At 36.1% G+C, this 20,076-nt stretch overlaps 1 protein-coding gene across 1 annotated transcript in view; it reads right to left on the bottom strand.

Moving 5' to 3' along the window:
- Nucleotides 1-1,571: 1,571 nt before the first annotated feature.
- Nucleotides 1,572-20,076, bottom strand: part of SLC15A4 (solute carrier family 15 member 4) — a 30,777-nt gene continuing 12,272 nt past the window's right edge. Inside the window, exons 5-8 of the mRNA XM_056337853.1 lie at nt 16,013-16,181; nt 11,548-11,703; nt 6,317-6,475; nt 1,572-2,969 (exon numbers count right to left, since the gene is read on the bottom strand). Coding sequence (XP_056193828.1) covers nt 2,821-2,969; nt 6,317-6,475; nt 11,548-11,703; nt 16,013-16,181 — 633 coding nt within the window. The 3' untranslated portion in view covers nt 1,572-2,820. The remainder of the gene's footprint in view (nt 2,970-6,316; nt 6,476-11,547; nt 11,704-16,012; nt 16,182-20,076) is intronic.

Below are 20,076 nucleotides of genomic sequence, written 5' to 3'. Positions count from 1 at the left end.
AGCGTCCCAGGCACCCATTTTTCATACATGATGAGATTATAGCTTGCATAGGCATTATAAGGTACACCCTCATTCTTTTAATAATTCTTCATAAGTCTAAGTAATGACCTTTAATCAGATACCTGCTGTCATGTTGAACAAGTACTTACTTTTCAATGTTGTGCTTTGAATTTAAGACACCTGGAAAATCAGAGGCTTAGAAATGTCCACTGGGGTGACTCCTGTTGTACTGGAACAATCTAAGAAGTGAATGTAACTACATTAAAACCGTACACTTCAAGGTATTTCTTTAATGAGGTGCAGTGCTCAGTCACAAAGTTAATTGATTAGTCATCTTTCTGTGACTGGAGTGGCAACACTAAAAGGTAAGGCAGGGAGGAAGAATCAGCTAAGCCTTTGAGTCACAAAAAGTCCTTATCCCTTTGATGAGAAGTGTCAGATTAATCTTCATAAATGGCCATAATTACTTCTGCCTGGAGCTCAGCCAAGTCATTCCAAATAAAAATTAAATTATACAACTGATTGCATGTTCAGTCTCATCTCTAGAGTGTTAGAGCCACCACAGCCGTACAGAAACATGCAGACATTTACTGTACCTTGTAACAGGGTAAAAGACATCTGTCTAAATATTAAGCAGGCTAACCTAGTATTTATTATCTTTTCCCTTAAATAATAGCTTCACTAAAGCTTGCCCACACAGATGTCACAGTTCCTGTTAGACACCTAGCTTCTTTGGTAATCTGCAGATTACTCTCCATTCTTCATTAAACTCAGTTTTAACTATAATCAGCAGACCAACAGCAGATAGGAGATCTATGAATGTTGTTGAACAATTTTAGATCTTGGGGAAAAAAAATAGTGCAATTAATTAAGTTCACTTACCAGAAAAGTACACAAGACACCAAAGCTGATGACATCTAACACCAGAAGCAACACTCCTCTTGGAGGTTCTGAGAACAGTACCAGCCCTTCAGAAGAAGGGACACTTCTAAAAGCAAAATCTTCATAAATCTAGTAGCATACTGCTTAGTGGACACAACCCAGCGCTCTCTTGTGATTATTTATGCTTTGGAAATTAATGAAATAAACATGAAACTAGTACAGATTCATCCCGATATCAGAAGTGCACGCTGAAACAGCATACATTCAGGAAAGAAATTATTTGGTCCCCATATATCCCATCTGTTCCTTGTGCAGCTTATACCATCTTAATATTAGTCTTTTTTAGCTCTTTATAAATGGGATATTCCAGAAACATAGCATACGGAGCTTTTAAAACAAAGTTAGAAAAGGAAACTAGCTTTTCCTCATATGAGATGTTGCTTACGCTTTTCTTTAGTTATTCCAATTTTAAATCATACTAAGTAATGCCATAGCTGAAGCATCTACACTGATTTATCTGGGCAAAGACAGAACAGCTTGTATACTGCAATATTATCTGACAAAACTAATAGGATGCCAGCATACATTTAGAAATCTAATAGCATTCCACTGTATATTTAGGAAATAAAGGCTAAAGAACAAAATATTTTTAGTATCATTTTATTCACCTAGAAACAAAGAGTCAAAAGTCACAGCATGGAAATTAATTTTATTTTGTAAACTCATTAAAAAGATGTCCATGTACAAAAGGAGGACATTTTAACAACATAAATGCAGACAAAGGAAATTATAAAAATTCAACACATTAATAAAAAGTTGAGTTTTTATTTTCTTTCTGCATAATTCCTTGCGTCTTCCACACCAGCCTGCACACAGTCTTAAGTACAATTGTTAGAAACATGAAAATCCAAGAGGCTGAACATAAAACTATTTGCTCTGCTATAGGAATGTGTTGCTGAAAGATACAAACCCTGTAGCATGTTAGCTAGAAGTAAGACACAAGACTGAAGGAATTGGCTGAAAGGCTTCTAAATTGTTATTGCGCATTCATCTTCTGAGAATTCAATCTCAGGTTTTTTTCTGCAAATATTTAGAATATTCTTTAGGGAAGTAACATCGTTAGACTGAACAGTGGTTTGTCAAAAGATGTATGTTTCCATATTGTCCTAATACATCTAATGCAGATTCAAACCCAAAAACATTTCTGAAGTAAAAACTTTTCAGTCCCACCCAGCGTTCGTTCTGCACCAAAATTTACAGCAGCGACATGAAAAGCTACTGTGACATATAACTCAGTCTTCAGTATTGGATACTCTTGACTGCAAGTCTGGACTTAAATCCTTGAGACACTATCAGTGAAAGGTCAAATACAAAACTACATTTCTTTTTAATCTGAGATAATCTGCAATTTAATCTGTCCCTGTTTCTGCCCCCCAAAATGACTCTCAGGAGTCCAGATTTTTTTCTTGTAACCACTACTTGAAGTTTCCCTCAAATGTTTTCTTTCCTGTGTCCTCAATGTAGGCTTGAGACTGTTGAGTGTTTCTCTAGATCTGCTGTTCTTCACCAAGCAGAGTTCTTCAGTCTGGAACGATCCATGTCACATGTGACTCGTTATATTAATTTTCCAAGCGCAAGCGTCCCAACGTTCAAGAGTTAAGTAAACACCTCAAGGTTCACAAAGAGCAACTTGAATGCCTAAGAGTTCATACACTTCCAAGATTTGTGTTTGTCCTCCTCTAGGACGTAGTGCAAGAAACGAGCCCCGCCAACATAAGGCACTTACCTATGTTACACGAGAAGGGGCAGGGGAGAGAACTCTCGTGACATGCAAGTCTAGGAAGAGTCTCACTGGAGAAAACATAAGATCTCGCAGAGTCAGGGCGCACTGCCACTTTATTGTGTGCTGCCGTAACAAAGTCTGCTCTGTAACAGTTATCAGATCCTTCCGTTGGCAGCCACTTCATTGATCTTCGCTTTTTGATGATCATATTTCACAGAAACAATAAGGAAAAGCAAGAGGGTTGCTCCTTGGATAGCAGCCAGCAAAAAAAAATAGTAGTTTAATTGGCAGCCATTAATATTACCTAGAAAGAATTGGGGGGAAGAAAAAAAAGTTAATAAAGATTATACAAGAAAAAATGTCAATCCTTTCAAGCTTAAGCAGTGAAGACTTTTATGCAAAATATGGACAAAACTTAACCAAATCCCATTTCCATCCAACAGCATAGTTTCATTTTTAATTATCCAGAGCAGAAGATGGAACTTCTGAGGAAGATGCACACAGCACAAGGATTGCTTTCTTTTGTGCTTCAATGCCTTAAAACAAGTCAGGTCCCTAAAGGAGCTGATACGCTGTTACTATACGATTTCTTACTTAAAATAAATTGCTGGAAGTTACTTCTACCACTGTAAGACCTTTGTGCAAACAAAGTCTATATACATAATAGCACTGGGCATGCTTCATGAGAGCCAAACGAATTTTGAAAGGCTAACTGGCTGATAATCTTTCTTTATTTCCCCTCTGCCTCTTTTTTTTTAAGTCTGTTTTCTTATGCTGCAAAATTACAATGCTTTGCTGACTCAAGATAAAACAGCTAAAAACCTCAATATGTATTTCCATATATAATTTACTTTCTTCACAATGTAAGGAATAGAGATCACTTATCAGTTTTTGAATGAGACAACTCTTTTCAAAAGCAAAAGAAGAAAACGTCCCTGTGCTGTGGCCACAAAATGGACTTGAAAAAGAAATTTCTGCAAATAAAGCCCTGGATAGTAAACTGTTCAGAAACAGCTCCCAGTGAAATGCAGCAGTCAGGGTGGAAGCAAAGCTACACTCATAGAGGCAAATAACTTAAAGCCTTTACCATTTTCACTAGATACATTTTTAAGGAGCCTGGAGCATACAATGTAGTGATAAGGCTTTAGTCAACGGAAAAAAAGAAAGTCTCTTGTTTTACAGCTTAATTGAAACTGGTAAATGTGATTTCTTCTGTGTTTTTTTCTTTTTTTGTACTACATATACTGAAGAGTCCCCTCCTGCAGCCTTTTTAGCCCTGCTGAACGCTACATGGTCTTTCTGTATCTGGAAGCCTGTACCTCCCTTCTCTACTAAGTCAAAGACAAAATAAAAATAATTTAAAAATGAATGATATTAAAGGAAAAATTTGGCAACTCTGTAGATATAAATAAAGGAATTACTGAGACTTTCTCTCTCAGACTTCCTTTGGAACAAAGTTTAGAATTCATGAAAACATACGTGGTTTCTTTTTGGTTCAATTCACCTTTAACATCCCCTCAAAGTTGTTATAACTTAGTGATTTCTACCACATTAAATAATGTTAAATTAAGAAAACTCATTGCTAAAACATTATTCCTGTATTAAAAAATGTGCGCTAACTATTGCTGTACTTCCAAGAACAATATATTGTGGCTCATTTCCAACATGTCACATGAGCCACAGCCAATTGGACCATTATGATTATCAAAAAGGTTTAGAAGACAGTAAAAACAGTGAAGTATACATTGATCCCAACAGGCTATAAATGTTCAGATTAAATTACTTTAATTACTGAAACTTAAGATCCAATTAAATGAACTTGCAATAAAATTAAAGAGTCTTTCCTTGACATTTAAAATACAATATACATGTGAATCTCCATTTCAAGAGCAGACGTGTTTAAAGAGTAGTGATTATCCTTTATGAGATGGGATATTAAACCCATGAAATCTCAGTTTTTGTAGAGAAGTAACAGTCATTTCAATGGCAGCAACCAACACTGAACTGCCAGCAGAGTGAACTTTCTCAGTAGATATTGGGGACAGTCAGTTTCCTCAAATGGCACCATGAGTTAGCACAAATACCAGAAGCTTGGTGCACGTGCTTATAGTTATACAGCATCTACTGAAAAATTCAGCAGTCATTTGTTCATAAAGACTCCTCTTTACAAGTCCTGCCCTGGAAGACCTAAGTCAATTTTAGATGCGAATTTGCTAACTTTCCATAACATTATACCAAATGAAAATCGAGTTAGAAACAGTTACTGATATAAATAGTTAAAACAGTAGCTACTATGGATACTACAGATCAAGACCACCCACGGAGTGCTGCAGCCTTCAGCCTGACATACAGCTGCTGAGAAGGCTCAATTCTGTGTGGTGTCTTTGAACTAAGAAAGGTAGAAATCCCAGTTCTGACAGCTGTCCGAAGGACAATCCACTGAGCTGACCAGCTTATTCAAAAGAGATGACCAGTGAGTCATGAAAGGTAACATCTTCCAGTTCTAGCCAACTCTGGATATATTTATCACAACTTAAGTATTTTACAGAGGGAATATTAGGCACTGTCTTCGCCTAGGCTGCAGCTGCTTCAGAAAACAAAGGCAAGAGCCTAAAAAAAGCACCATCAAATATCCAAAGGCAAGAACCTAAAAAAAGTACCATCAAATATCACATATATTAATTGGAAAATTACAGAATTGCAGAAAAAGATGCTCTTCTAATTTTGAAATTGACTGGGGAAAAAAAGTCTCAATGTGATTAAATTTCACTTGGTGAGCACACAAGGCTACTTGTCACCTTTTGCAGTTTTTTTAAAGAACAACTTAATGCCACAAGTTGTCATCTTTGAGTTAAATGTGCTGTTGCAGACAACACTGCTTTTTAGTTAGCATGCAAATCAAGTTTAAATGGCAAATTCTTTCATACCAAATTTAAAGTAAGCTTAGGCTGTACTTTTAAGCCACGTATACACAGTAGGTCTGGCATACATTTTAACTTTTCATGCTCCTTCTGTTGGAATTCATTAGCCCATTGATGATGGTACGATCTTCTGAAATTCCCAAGGTGCCACCTACTGGTGCCAATAATTATTTTTAACTTCAACTGGCAATAAAAAGCAGACAATATGTTGGACTTTTTAAAAAGAGTATAAATAGCTAGCAGACAGAAATGCAAAATTAACTCATGGCAATTTCAGTGAAGTCTCTTGAAACTAGGAAGCTGAAACTAAGAGAGAGATGGGTACATTTTACTCCCCACAACTGCAGAAAGTAATTTCAGTACTTTACATGAAATATATTCTTCTTCCACACATAATTTAAATATTTTGTATTAAAATAAAAAAATTTCTAAGTATTATCTAGTGATGAAATGCAGTTAGCAGCTGAGCAGGTATTTGACAGGCCTTACAGAGGCAAAATACTACATGCCTATTTTCCATTCTTTCATGAGGGCAATGTATCATTTTGCACAGTCACGTTACTTCATCCTTACATGCACAATGAAACTGTCTTTAACAAAACAGTAGACAAATTTATATTTTTAAAATAATAACTGTGCTAAGACCCAACAGTTCCACATGCTTGATGCTTAACCGCTTCTGACAAAGCCTTCTACTTCATAGACTATGAATAGACTGAAAATAACTTACCAAAATCTGTGTGATTACTCATCCAGCCAATTTCTTTAATAGACACCAGTGCCAACAATCCAGAGCCAACGAATGATCCAATCCCCGAAAAGAAAAAGAACAGCCCCATAATAGCACTCTGCATAGATTTGGGAGCAGCTGAATATGCAAATTCTAAACCTGTATTAAAAGATAAAAAAATGCTATTGGAAGATCTAAGAAATAATAGTTGTTCATTCTAGTTTAGTGCTATACAAGTTACAGGTGTATACTATTTCTGGTATATTAATACTAGCCTTGGATTTCAGGAGACAGGGACTTGAGGTAGTGAATCTCTATCAGTTCCCAGTTCCCTCTATTTACTTTATGAACCCTGTTAAAAGTCATCAATATACCAACCCATTAAACGGACAACATTTGAGATGCGCACTTTGATCTTATTAATATTACATGGGTAAAATCAAGAAATCTTCTGAGGCAGCATATTCATTTTTCTGTCTAAAACTATACTCAAAGAAATTTATTAAACTAACTTCAACCTGGCAAGTTCTATGTCCCCCCTGGCACTTGTTCCTGTATTGCCTGGCTGTTGTGCAGCGCTCACAAAGCACACGGCATTCCCTGCTGAGAACAAAGTCCCCTGGAACTGAATGTCCCTCCTGCACCGACCACGAACATTTATCTCTCCCAGACTCAGTGTCTGTATCTCTGAATGTGCAGACAAGAGAAATTAATTGTAACTGGAAAGGCAGTAATTAGTTTTAATAGAATTTTGATCTCTAATTCTGTGAGCTTTGAGAATTGCTTGCTAACACACTCTTCTTAAGACTTGTAGAAATGGGACTTCAACTCTAAAACTATACTTACTCAAATTTCAACCAGTAAAACAAAGAAAAACATACCAGTGACAAAAATCTGAAAATCTGTGTTACTGAATTTGAGTACCAACAGAACACACTGGGTTAGGCTCTGCCTGGCAAAGACTAATGCCTATGATTAACTCTCCCTTTTAGAATAATACTCCTGTCAAAAATCAAATGGGATTATTCACAAGAGACAGTCAAATACATTCTGTGCAGCGCTTTTTCTCTGACAGGTGAAATGCTTGTTTCAAAACAGTCTGCTTCACACTGAAAATTAATGCTACCTCATCTAACATTCTTCTCAGTAAAGAGAGCGGTAAGAGACTTGAAAATGGCACAAATCTTATGACTTGCGTAATAAAGGTATGCTTTATTTACACCATTACTGGTGTTTGACTTCTGCTGCTCCAAACAGAGTCTAATACAAACATACTGGCATTTCTTTTCACGAAAAGGCTTAATACTTCAAGCCAGACAGGTCGATGTGCCTGTTGCGAGGCTCTTTTTCCTTCGCAAAACATCAGAACGGGCCAACAGCAACCTGTCTGTACTTCCACACAGGAACTGAAACATTCTCTGTGCAACTCAGCCGTGTGGGTTCCTGTAAACACCAACCCTTAGAAGAGAATCGCTACAGACATGGAGAGAGATCTGGAAATGGGGAAGGGGGGGCAAAATTATATTTGAGAATTTAGAACTCAAATTTGTTTCCTAGGTTTTGCCATTAATAAAACAATTTGGATTTTTGAAGGAGTATTTATCTGGCCAATCTCACTTAAAAAAAGAAAAAAAAAAAAAAAAGCAGCAGTAGACTATTCTCAGGATACAGTAGCTTGTTTTGTAACCTCTTGTTAAGTTACCATAGCTGCTGCAAGTCTCCAGAGTACCAGCCATTACCAGGCTTTTGTACATTCTGTACAAGTTAAGCTCAAGCATGTTACATGAAAGGATCTGGCCCATTGCTTCTCTTGTTTATTTTACAGATATACTGGATGCAAGTGTTACTGCTGGAAACAGATCTTAAGGCTCATACAAAACCCAAAATGGGTGGAACACTGCACTTTTTGCAAAAAAATAAGGCATGTTTCTAAACTTGAATAATGTTTCCAACAGCCCGAATATTTAATCTGGCATAAAGAATATAAAATCTTTTCTTTGCCTTCAGAGATATTTTTGCCTGCTGGCAGCCATTGATAACGATTTCACGCTACCTCAAACAAGCTGTTCTGAAATGAAATTCTCTAGTTGGTGGTGTCGCGTGAGATTACGATTCCCAGTTAAATAAGGGTGCTTTAAGAGGATTGACAGAATAATACAAAAGATTAACGCAATGTGTGTCATCTTTTTAAAGGTACCTCAAGTGTAACTAATGTGGCTTAATAAAAGTATGCTTAGTTTTACAGTAAACAAAAAAGCAAGCATATGTCTCTGCTCTTAGGACATTTAGTCCCCTTTTGTTCATCATAAACATTTCCAAATCACTATTGTTTTGTAACCATTAACACTGCTTATTTTAAAGCTGAATTTCATAGCACAATAGATGCCTTTATCAACTTTTAATATCAAATTGTTAAAGTATACTCTATGAAATCTTGAAAGGCCTTCTTACTAAGAATTCAGTTTAGATAACAATTAGAAGGCAGGGAAAAAAGCTTTGTAAAACAAATAAAATGTAAGTGTAACACACAAAGCAATTAAGATCTGCATAGAATTTCTGGTCAAAGAAAGAAGCATTTGCATTTCTCCTAAAAAAACTGACCAACAGGTTTTGAAGTTATAAAGCTGTTGGTACAGACCCTGCAAGTGCAGAACAGAAGAGTATTCACATAAGAATAGTGTAAGCCTTAAAGACTTCTTACAAAGTCATCCACTAAAGAGCTGAAAAAACCAACCCTCAGCTGGAGTTCAACAGAGGATGCATCAAGTCCTTGACCTTTCACGACCTGCAGACAGGTTTGTTATTTTGCCCTTGGGAATACCTATAAACTAGTAACAGTGCCTGACAAAGAAACAAGAATGTGTAAGAGGGAAGAAATTTACTTTTGCATGAAGACTTGCGTTTCTGATAAGTAATCTGTTCATCTCAGTCCAGATTTAATTGTCACATAAATGTAACTCATTTTACTCTTTTGATAAAAATGCTAAATACAGCCTTAGTTTTAGTAAGTAATTCAATTAACAAGACTTCCATCTTGAGATTTTTGTATGTTAGGATTTGTGATGGCTACTGTTCACACATAATGAAATGTATTGTACTATCGGACAGCAGTGACTATGCAGATACATCCTCTAGCAAAGGATATGTACCAACTGCACTGCCAAAGCGTACTTTCCATTTAAGAATCTAAAGTCTTCAGTGTCTTGGGACTCCTATCAGGTTTCAGTGACCTCAGACCTTCAGCCATTCACCACTTAAGGGGTTCATCTCCAATACCAACTGCTGCACTACAAAACCTGAAGAACTAGGCTTTCAACTGGTGCAATACAGTAGGACCTTATTTCCAAATGTTGCATTTACTGTCAGAAGAGTTTGTGCTAGGTGCTGGTTTCCAGGTACATGCCCTGTGCATGCACAGAATTAACTGTTGGAGGACGCTGCATTCCCATTGCAAATGGGACACTCCCAGCAACCTGGCATGAGACATCAACCTACCCTCCACCAGGAAGGAAAGAGTACATTAGTGGGGCATTTGAATGCAATCCACAAAACTACAAATACACACAAATCAAAGCCATATCTAAAAAGAATTCCTCTAACATACTGAATAACTAAAGTAGTTCAATATGTGATCGATACGTCTAATTCTTCCAGTCACATGAAATCCCAGGCCAGACAGCTAGAAGAAAAGCTTACAGCAAATGAGGAGATAGAAAAACAAAACAAAAAGCCACACACCACCTTTTCTTCTACTTGCCAAGCAATCCAACCACCTTTGTTTTATTTCCTAACAACTGTGATGACATGTAACCAGAAACCTGATGGAGAAGTTCTCTGTTCCACTAAGAGGGGAACAAATGGGCCACCAGACAGCTTGGGCTACCGCCAACAGGACGTTAGAGAATCTTATTTGAATGCACTGGGCTTGCCCAGAGTGAGGAATGACAGTAACCTCCTGCACGGGAAACGAAACCAAGAAATTCTGTTACAAGAAATCGAAGAAAAAAGACCTATATGTAATCCCAGTTTGAATGGATGATCTTCAAAGTTCAATATTCTGAAACAGTACTTCGACACATTAATAAGTAACTATAATTAAGCAAATACTAAATGATTTTTAAGTCAAGCCACTGGAGGAGTTCCACTCAGGGAACTCTGCATTCTATTTAAGTAGGATCAGAATAGCTACTTCTACGATCATGACGGGTTTCTTACTGGTAACTACGCATTGCTCCCAAGCACTAGGCATGCAAGCACTGTGCTAAGAGACTCACAATACCCTTCCACTGTTTAATCCAGGACACCTGTGCTAGGCGTAGCACAGTGACAACAGGTAAGTTGCCTGTGCTTTCCTCCTGCTAATGAGCCCTGCGTGTATATGAAACAGACCAGAAAATAAGATTTTGTAGTTCTATTCACCCTCTCCTCCCACTTCACTTTCAGCTTAAAAATCAGTATAATCACACAGCTGTCCACGACACCACACAGAACAGCATTAAGAAATTTAAGATCTGCATTTGTTGAAAGGCAAGATTCTGAACAGTGTTTCCATTTCCCTACTATCACACTGAAGTATTAAAACAACTATAGAAAAATTGATCTGTAAATAAAGCAGATGATACTGTATAAAAAATAGCTACTTCATTACTAATATTCACAAAAAAAGTAGTTTAAATTGAGCGTTACAAATTTTGTTATTTCAGGAGATGTAAAAAGTCAAGTAATATGAATTTAAATTAGTGACAAATCTTTCTAAAGATGGTTCTTTTTCCCCTCAGAAAAGTGTTGACACTTACTAATTCACTTTCTAAATTGTGAGCTCAGTTTTTACGCCAAAAAAATTACAAAGCAGAAATTTTATTTGCAACACAGGGAAAGATTCAGAGGAAACAACACTGCATCAAAACTATTCTTTAAAATACAATATTGAAAGTGTATATTGTTTTCCATTAGGGCTTGCAAATATCCAATTCTAACTGGATGACATGCAAATATTTTAAGTGTTGCTCTACTTGAAATTCAGTCTTGAAAACATACTTTCATATAAAAAATTTTCAAATGTGAAAGACAATTGTGTGCTTTGCCACTTATATTAAGTTATATGGTATAGTATTATATTTGGAAACATTAGAGCTTATTTATAATGATTTGAGAAGTAAGTATTTCTTTTTTAAGAATCCATCATTTAGGACAGATGAGAAAGCAGATTTAAAACACACAAAGACTCTTACCTGCTATACTTGCAAATATTTCACTGAATCCAATCAGCACATATTGAGGAATCTGCCACCATATCGGCAAATCTGCAGCATGGTATGTAACATTTCCAATTGTCTGATTAATTGTTTTAACCTTTACAATTTTCAGTCTGTTGCTTTCCAGAATTCCTGCATTAAGGGGGGGTAAAAAAGATTGACCTAAGATGCAAACATTGTTTCTTCATATTAAGAATTAAATTACATATTAAGAATTACATTACAATTCAGTCCTGCAGTGCAATTACAAACTATAAAACAGGAATATATATCTCCTTATTTCCTAACATAAAGCATTTCAGATTATTTTTGCTACTGTTACTTCAAGACATACAGTTCTGCCATAGAATTAGTGATTATATTCTTATTCAGTAGCAATAATTATAAGTACTTAAGCCTTTTCCAGATGGATTAGCTGAGAGCCTTCTCATACAAACTATGTTGTTCGGTTTTTTTAAAGAATCTCATTTTCTCAAACTACTACTTTGCAGTGTTAAACCACTGCACCTGCCACCACAGTATTAATAAACGAGAACCCATTTTCCTTATTGAAATGGCTACACTAGTCCTGTAGAACTATGAAAATCCTCTGTGAGTATGATCATGACATTTATATGACACTTATCATCCCAAGAGATCCAAAAGCTCATTAGAGCTTGATTTACAAGCAATACATTGCAGAGAAAGTACTTCATGTAGAATGAAAAATAGACATGATAATGTAAAATATAACCATTTTTAGCTTGCTCAACACAACAGTTTAGAGTAGAAAGTGAGTATCAAATAATGCTGTAGGGTTTTTGTTGAAGTTGCCCAGATTAAAGGATTTGCCGCACTGTTACATAAAATGCACAGAATAGCTAATAGTTAATAAAATTCCCCGCCTCACCCAAAAAGGACCTCTATAAAAGAATTCTCAATATCCTTGGAAATGAGGGGAATTTATTAATCACCAGTTCAGAGGAGCAACAGTAAGTCAATGGCACTGCTACTTGTAATACACGTTATACACACACGGCCTCCCATTTTGTGCCTGTCCGTTTTGGTCTCTTTCTGCTTACTGAGCCAAGATTCCACCTAATCTTGGGGCACAAAATATCACTCCTCTTACATACAAAACAAAATTGTACAAGATTTAGAAGACAGACATGATGCTTCATGGATATCATACTATGTACAAGTGATTACATCTGTTTCCTCACTTCTAGCTTTTTCTTTCCTAGAGGCAGCCAAAGGATGACATGGACATTTAATACGATGCTGACAGAACCTATTGACAGCACTTTTCATATAAAAAAGCACAAGCCATTTTTAATGCCCAATGTAACATCTGTTCTCCTGTTTCTTCTGAGATCTATGACATACAAACCTTGAGGGGGCCAAGCAGATCCCCATGTCTCTCCTAAGTTAGTGTTCCAAGGGAAACGAGTGGTGTTTGCCAAAACGCCTCCACACCACAACATGCAGCTTCTTATCAGTCCTGACCATGGTGAGGGACCCAAGCTGGGACCCAAAACCCCCTGTAGTCCCTATATGCATTCTGTAGGTGAGGCCATAACTGAACACGTTCTAGAAATCACATGCTTAAGGATAACGTTGCATTTCGTTATTGTAGGGAGTTGGAACTCCAAAAACCAGACTTGAGGGAGCACACACGAACAAGTGACTTTGGAAAGTACTTTGAAAAGGATGGAAAGCTGCATTTATATAATGGGTGTTTACTCATTCATAGCAGTCCAGAATCTCTTCAAGTACAAAATCTTGCAACAGCTCTACAGCCTAATCTCATGACACACAGAAAACAGAATTACTCAAGTTTGCTTAAATACTACCTTGAGGCCCCAAAATGTTTCTTAAAAAGTATGTTTTCCTTAGTAACATCTGTTTTTGAGGTAAAGACTGTTCTGAACTTAGTACCTTTTAGTGTCAAGCCACCACATTTTCTCTACCTTCATTTCTTTTCAGGTGACCACTTACCCATCTTATTTTTAAGTACTTTTCTTTAGCTTTTCAGCCACCTCAGTGCCCTCTGAACAGTGAAAAGCTGATGTCATTAAAATAAACCTGGATTTCTTGGTGTTTTAGTTTTAATACAGCTGACAAACATTTTAGAGTGGAACTTAACTAAAATGTAAACAAGGCAGTACAATCAGCTAAGAACTCAGACATAATTTCATTCATATGCATTCAACACAAAATTATTGCACCTCTAATGCTAAGTAACATTAACATCTAGTGATCCTTAATGCCTCTGATACTCTTCTTAACGTAAGTAGATTTAGGAGGTGTTTAACCACACAGGAGCATAACTACAACATACCAAGCGTTGTCATAAATTTATCTTCAAGGCCAAGTACTTCAGAATCTAGAATCTATGAATTCTTTCTTAGACTTTGATAGACAAGCTTCAAGTTTAATCTTACAGTTTTAGTAGTTAAAAGAATCTTAACTGCTTGCTACAATTGTTTAAACTCTATAAATGAAGTAGATTTTCCAGTTGAATAACCTTATATACTGCTGCTCAGAATTTATGATAAAATGCATGAAGCACTGCAGATGTTCATTAAATCTAATCAGTTGTATTCTCATACAGTTTGTAAGGTATTTAAAATAAGCCAAAAAAATCTAATAGGTAGCCTAAAGTAGCATCCACAACTAATGCCAGTTAGATAAGTAAGTTAAAATGGAAATATGGCACACAAAAAATTATTAAGATACTTCCAAGACTGCAAGTTAAGACATTAACAGCTTCATACTTTTAAGATGTTAATCAATGTCTACCTCTAGGCAGAAATGGTGGGAATTAATGTTGTATTTTAAGAATATTAAAATATGGCTTCTATAACTAACATTTAATGAGAAAATAAAAATTTTATGAAACACGAACCAACAGAAGCTTTCCACCCTGCTAAAATAAACAGAGTTTCCTATGCCCCAAATTTGTTGCAACCGAAGCTCTTAAATTCATGCTATGATGAAGGGATGTTAAGTTAGTCTAAAGGTTAAACTTTCCAACCAGATTGCAGATAACCACCCGAAGAATTTACCTTCTCAGTTTCTACTGTGGAAGAGTTAGGAGAGGCTCAAACAACAAAATTGTGTGTTACATTTGTAGGTGAATAGAAAACAAGTAGTTGAAATTTTTAAGAGTTCTGCTATGCGAACCCATTCCCCAACTCAGCTATTGTAGCTCAATAAGCTTTTTTCCCCCAGTACTAATGAAGACAGATATTGCTGGGTTTGAACTCACTTACATGTGAGCCAGCAGGTTCTATTTAAAGACCTGACATTTAACTGTTCTACATCATCTTCTTTTGCTGGTAGCAGTGTCCTAAGTTAACATGGAATAAGAGAAAAATTCCTATTTTAAGTTTAAATGACTTTGCTTTAAGAGCTTTACTTGCCCACACGCAAAGTGACCTTGGCCTAATAAGGTAATTATCTCTCTCATTGAAAGAAATCTTAATAGCCATATAAAGTGTCCCTCTCTAAAATATAGGAGATTACAACTGCTGAAATTAATTTATTTAATGCTATAATGCTTTATCAATATGTTCATTACAGTGATACTAGGTGAAGGCTATAGGTTCTATGAAGCATTGCTCAGAGATGTTCAGTTCCACATCAGCAGTGCTTAACAACTTTAAATCATCTCAAAAGCAGCTGATTTATGGTTTGAACAGAGTTGTCATCTTTTTCCTTTCATGCTACAGCTAAGCTATTTTACACTACGGTAATTCCCAAACATTAGGGAACATTAAGATGGGGAGAAAAAAACCCAAAGTGTGAGGAAATTCTTGTTCAGCTATAACCTAACTTTATTGTTTCAGATAAAGTGAAATTTTACCTAAAATTCTTTCCCTGCTTTAATACTTGGAAGTCAAATATATGAAGGAACATACTTATTTCTGAACTAATTTGTTTTTCAAGGTAAATAAATTTTCAGCTTCAAGATAAATTGTTAATAAATCAAACAACATGGACCTCAACAATACCATAAAGATTATTTTAAGAGGATTAACAGCCTTATACCCAAACACTGGACACTTTGTTCAGACAACCTAAACACTGATCATGAAGCTAAGGCATTTGTTGAGAAAATACAGTCAGAAGACAAATAGTTCTCCTCTACCAAGCATACTAGAAAGTAACACTGTATATGAAAACCTTAATTGACAATTGGTTTTAAAAGGTATACTCAAAGTCTATTGCAGGCAGGCAAAATGGTCCAATTTTATTTCAAACATTCAAAACAGTAAGTTTTTGGATCAAGTATCTTTCATTGTGGGAAATACAGTCATGCAGTTGCATTCTAACTATCCCATGGAAAAGACTTCTCAATAATCTCAAATTAAAGATTCACAAAGGTGTTTTTTTTAAATGCTATTGCAAGTAGCTGAATAAATAACTATGGAAGTAGATCTCAGAGTTGTTTTCTTACCTGCAGCAAATGCAGAACACATTACAAAGAACATTCCAACTGCAATCCTCTTCAGTGAGGATGGGAGCAAGCCATTCCTCTTTAAAATGGGGTCCACCAATTTATCTTTTAAGGGTATTAGGATCAGAATAAGTACTGCATCAAACATAGTCAACCAGGCTGCTGGAAACTGAAAAGATAAGATGACTTAAGTTAGTAATTTCCTACTTAAGGGTTGATTTTTCCTATTATTTTACAAAGGAAAAAATATTTTTGATGGAAGACTGAGATCCAAAATAAACCACAGTGTACTGATAGCTACTGTGAAAAGAAAAATAAGAGTATGTAAAAGCTGAGGAAAACCATCAGTTATTCAGGTTTTCCTTTAATTTGGCAGTTCATAATTCTCTTAGCTCAGAAGCACAAATGCTTCCCCACTGTATAACTATAGTGACGAATATATACTATGCTCTATATAATCTATAATAATATATAACACTATAGATGCACCTCCAGCTGGGCTGAGGTGGGTGTTGGGTGGGTTTTTCTGTTTTGCTTTGTTGGTTTTGGTTTTGGGTTTTTTTGGGGGGATGGATGGGTGTAGGAGCTTTCCAGTGGGACTGAACAATGTCAAGTGCCCAGAGAAAAAAGGTTCTTTTCAAAAAAGCAAATACTGCACATTGTTCCAAAGAAAACCAGGAATAAAAAAATTACTGGGCCAATGAAGAGAGTACTCTGAGAAAACAAAATGTAGAACTCAGCAAAGATGTTTTGCAAATTTTTTTTAGGACCTTACTCAATTTTTATTTTTATTTTTAAAATAAAAGTTAACTATCTAACTAAAACTGTACAAATTCCTTTTGAAAGATGAGGAAGCCATTAGCATTATCACAACGTGAGGTTTTCTGCATGCATCCTGAAATGCATTTAATGGGAAAAAATCACTATCCTTTGGGAGCTTTTCTACGGTTGAGATGTTTTTAGTCATAGAACACCTGTCTGAGGAATGATTGATTAAGCCACTCAAACCTAGTAAACAAAATTGTGCAGACTATTTAAGTGAATATACCCCAAGATACATTTTTAAAAGCATTCAAAGTCAGTATTAATGGCATGCAAATCATGATTTAATGCAGTTAAATAGTCCCTATTATTTTGCTTTCAGTGATATACACTAGTCTGACAGAATTAAAACGTTTTTTCTGCTTCAGTCACGAAAAACATTTAATAGCCAGGTTCTATAGATCTTCTATTATTAGGCTTAGAACTTTCAGAATTATGGCACAGAACAGTAGAAACAGAGTTTAGTCACATAATACAAAATTCAATTAAAATTAAACTACACTTGTCAAATGAACAAAGAGAATGGTGTAACACTTGCATCCTTTCTCATTTGCAAGACTCAGTAATTGGCAGTAAGATTCCCGTCTGTATGAATGAGACAATTTCTACCAAGCTTACTAATATTTAGCCTGTGTTCTGAGCTAACAAACCAAGACAGCACAGGAAAATTTATAAAAATGTTCTGGTTTGGGAATATTTTTTTAAATTGCATTTAGAACAACGTGATACTGTACTGTGTTCTGAGCTAACAAACCAAGACAGCACAGGAAGACTTACAAAAATGTTCTGGTTTGGGAATATTTTTTAAAATTGCATTTAGAACAACGTGATACTGTACTGTGCATTGCACTGACTCTTTGACCCAAAATACAAGCACGGCTTGAACTATGCGTTTCTGATGCAGATTTAGTTTTTGATACTAAACTGTTTCCCTGTGTGTGTAAACTCAAGGTTAGAATAGATGAATATTCTTCTAGAGGTTACGCAGGATGACCAAGGGGCCTGTGACAATGTGAAGTTACACCCACAGTAAGAGGAAGACAGCCACGTTCCCTTGAGGCTGCAAATCTCAACCACTGCAAGAATCTCAATAACCCAAGCCCTGAGCCTCTAACATGGGGGGGGGGGGGGGGGGCATGCATCCCTCATTCTAGATGAGAACCCCGTTTCACTGGCCGGTTGCAAGAACTCCAGTATGGCTGTGACGATGACACACTGCAAAAACAAGGAGTTAGCAAAATGTGAACCTTTAGTTCTGCATAAGCGAAGCCGGAGTTGGCACTTTCACAGGAGTTTGAGCCAGTGCACCAAGTCTTTGACTGACATCAAGCTGTGTCCACACACGGCTTTGTCAAAATCCCCAGCTAGCATGAGCATATGTACGTGGCACATTTTTAGCACTCTGCACGCAGATACGTTGTGACAACAGTAATTAGAAGTACTACGGCTTTCTTGCTGTGCATGACAGTTGCCATTGCAGTTCTCCAAGGAACCCTGGCAAATGCTTTCTGGTTCATAGTTTGCTGACCCCAAGAAGTTATGATGATGATGATGGTAAAACTCAATTCACCCCAACCTCTACTTAATGTTTCCCGGGCATTTCAAGATCATAGACTTGAAAATGGAATAAGCTGGTTTAGCTATATAAAAATACTCGGCAGTTTGATACATAAGGTTATGTACATTGCTTAGCAATCTTCACATACTTCGAAAAATGCACCATGACTTCTGCCGAGTCAAACTCTTGCTTATTTTGAAATATTTAGCAATTTAAAACTTTCAATATCCCTCCCTCTCCCACTCACCTTTTCATTTGCTTCAAATATCACATCAGCATTAACCTATGTAACAGTTTGTACAAAGACTGATTTGTGTAATTAAGAGTCAAGGATGTAGGAATGTTTTATCATTGCTGAATCTGGTAAGACAGAAGAATAATACCAAACGCCTCTGGCACTGCTGTATTTCATAGAAGCACTCACTTGGGGGGGGGGTTTGTTTAAAATGTATGGTTTTCCATTTTCTACTCTATCAGGAGCCTGCAAATTAAAAGGGCATACACATATTTCACTCTTTTCAAATCAAGAGGTAGTAAGACTTTATTATTATTGGGCAGAGGTGCTAAAAGAACTTAAGGAAAACCTAGACCTGGTAAGGTACAATGTTTTTCATGTAAAACATTGTAGTACCACACCTTTCCTTAATTACCACAAATAATTTTCATTTGGAGCAATCAAACAAGTCAGAATCACTTTCAAAGATACTACCCACATAATGCAGATTACAGGTCAGCATCCTTCAGGTAAACCACATACCAATGAAGACAGCAAAAATCTAATTAATTTGACTTACACTGTTAATGCTGATAGATCACAGCAGAGTATTTCAAAACAAGACAAGAACAACACAACAGATGTGCTGCAGAGAAAGGAGCCAGTCAGTTAAGCAAGACAGAAAAAAATGATTTAGAAGTATCAAGAGAGACTAGGATCATTGTTCCATTGTCCCTGCCTTAAATTCTGCATATTTTAACTAAACACTAAAACCAGGTAACTAACTTTTAAAGGCACACTTTTAAATTAGACAAAGTGGCTACATGGCATGAGTGGTATTTTAAAGTCTTTTCAGCAACACCAATGAAAACTTTTTGTTTGTTTGTTTTTTTAACTAATCTAAACATAATGCTCTACTTACAACTTGAAAACAACTCTAATGCCCAAAAAAGGTGGTGAGGAAAGCTCAGTTTGATAAACAAAGCTCCATGTTAATTTCTATACAATAAATATTCAGACTGACAATATTTTTAATTTTCAGACTGACAATGGGACACTGAAGTCTTGTGTGCACTTTGTTAGAAAAAAGAAAATCCACTTCTCTAGTCCAACGACGACAATGTTCTAACAAGAGTCACATAGTTCATAATAACAGAAAAATATTAAGAGTCCCCTCTCATACTCAAGCAATAAAGAAAAGTAAAAAGCTCAAAGAAAAGAGCAAATGTAAATGTACTAACCTGTATTAAAGTAAAACTAGGTGTATATATTTATTAGGTGTGTATATATATATATATAAGGTATATCTAACACAATTACCCTGAATATGGTCCACAATTAAAACTGATGCAACTAAAACAGAAGCCTCAGACTAATTAGGATTTTGAAATAAGAAAATATCTTATTTTTAAATGAACATGGAACTCAAACACCACAAAACGGAACCCTGAAGTTAAAGTGGCAATGGCT

Source organism: Falco biarmicus, chromosome 1 (assembly GCF_023638135.1).
Source record: "Falco biarmicus isolate bFalBia1 chromosome 1, bFalBia1.pri, whole genome shotgun sequence".
NCBI classification, from domain to species: Eukaryota; Metazoa; Chordata; class Aves; order Falconiformes; family Falconidae; genus Falco; species Falco biarmicus.
This window is presented reverse-complemented; position numbering and strand designations above follow the sequence as displayed.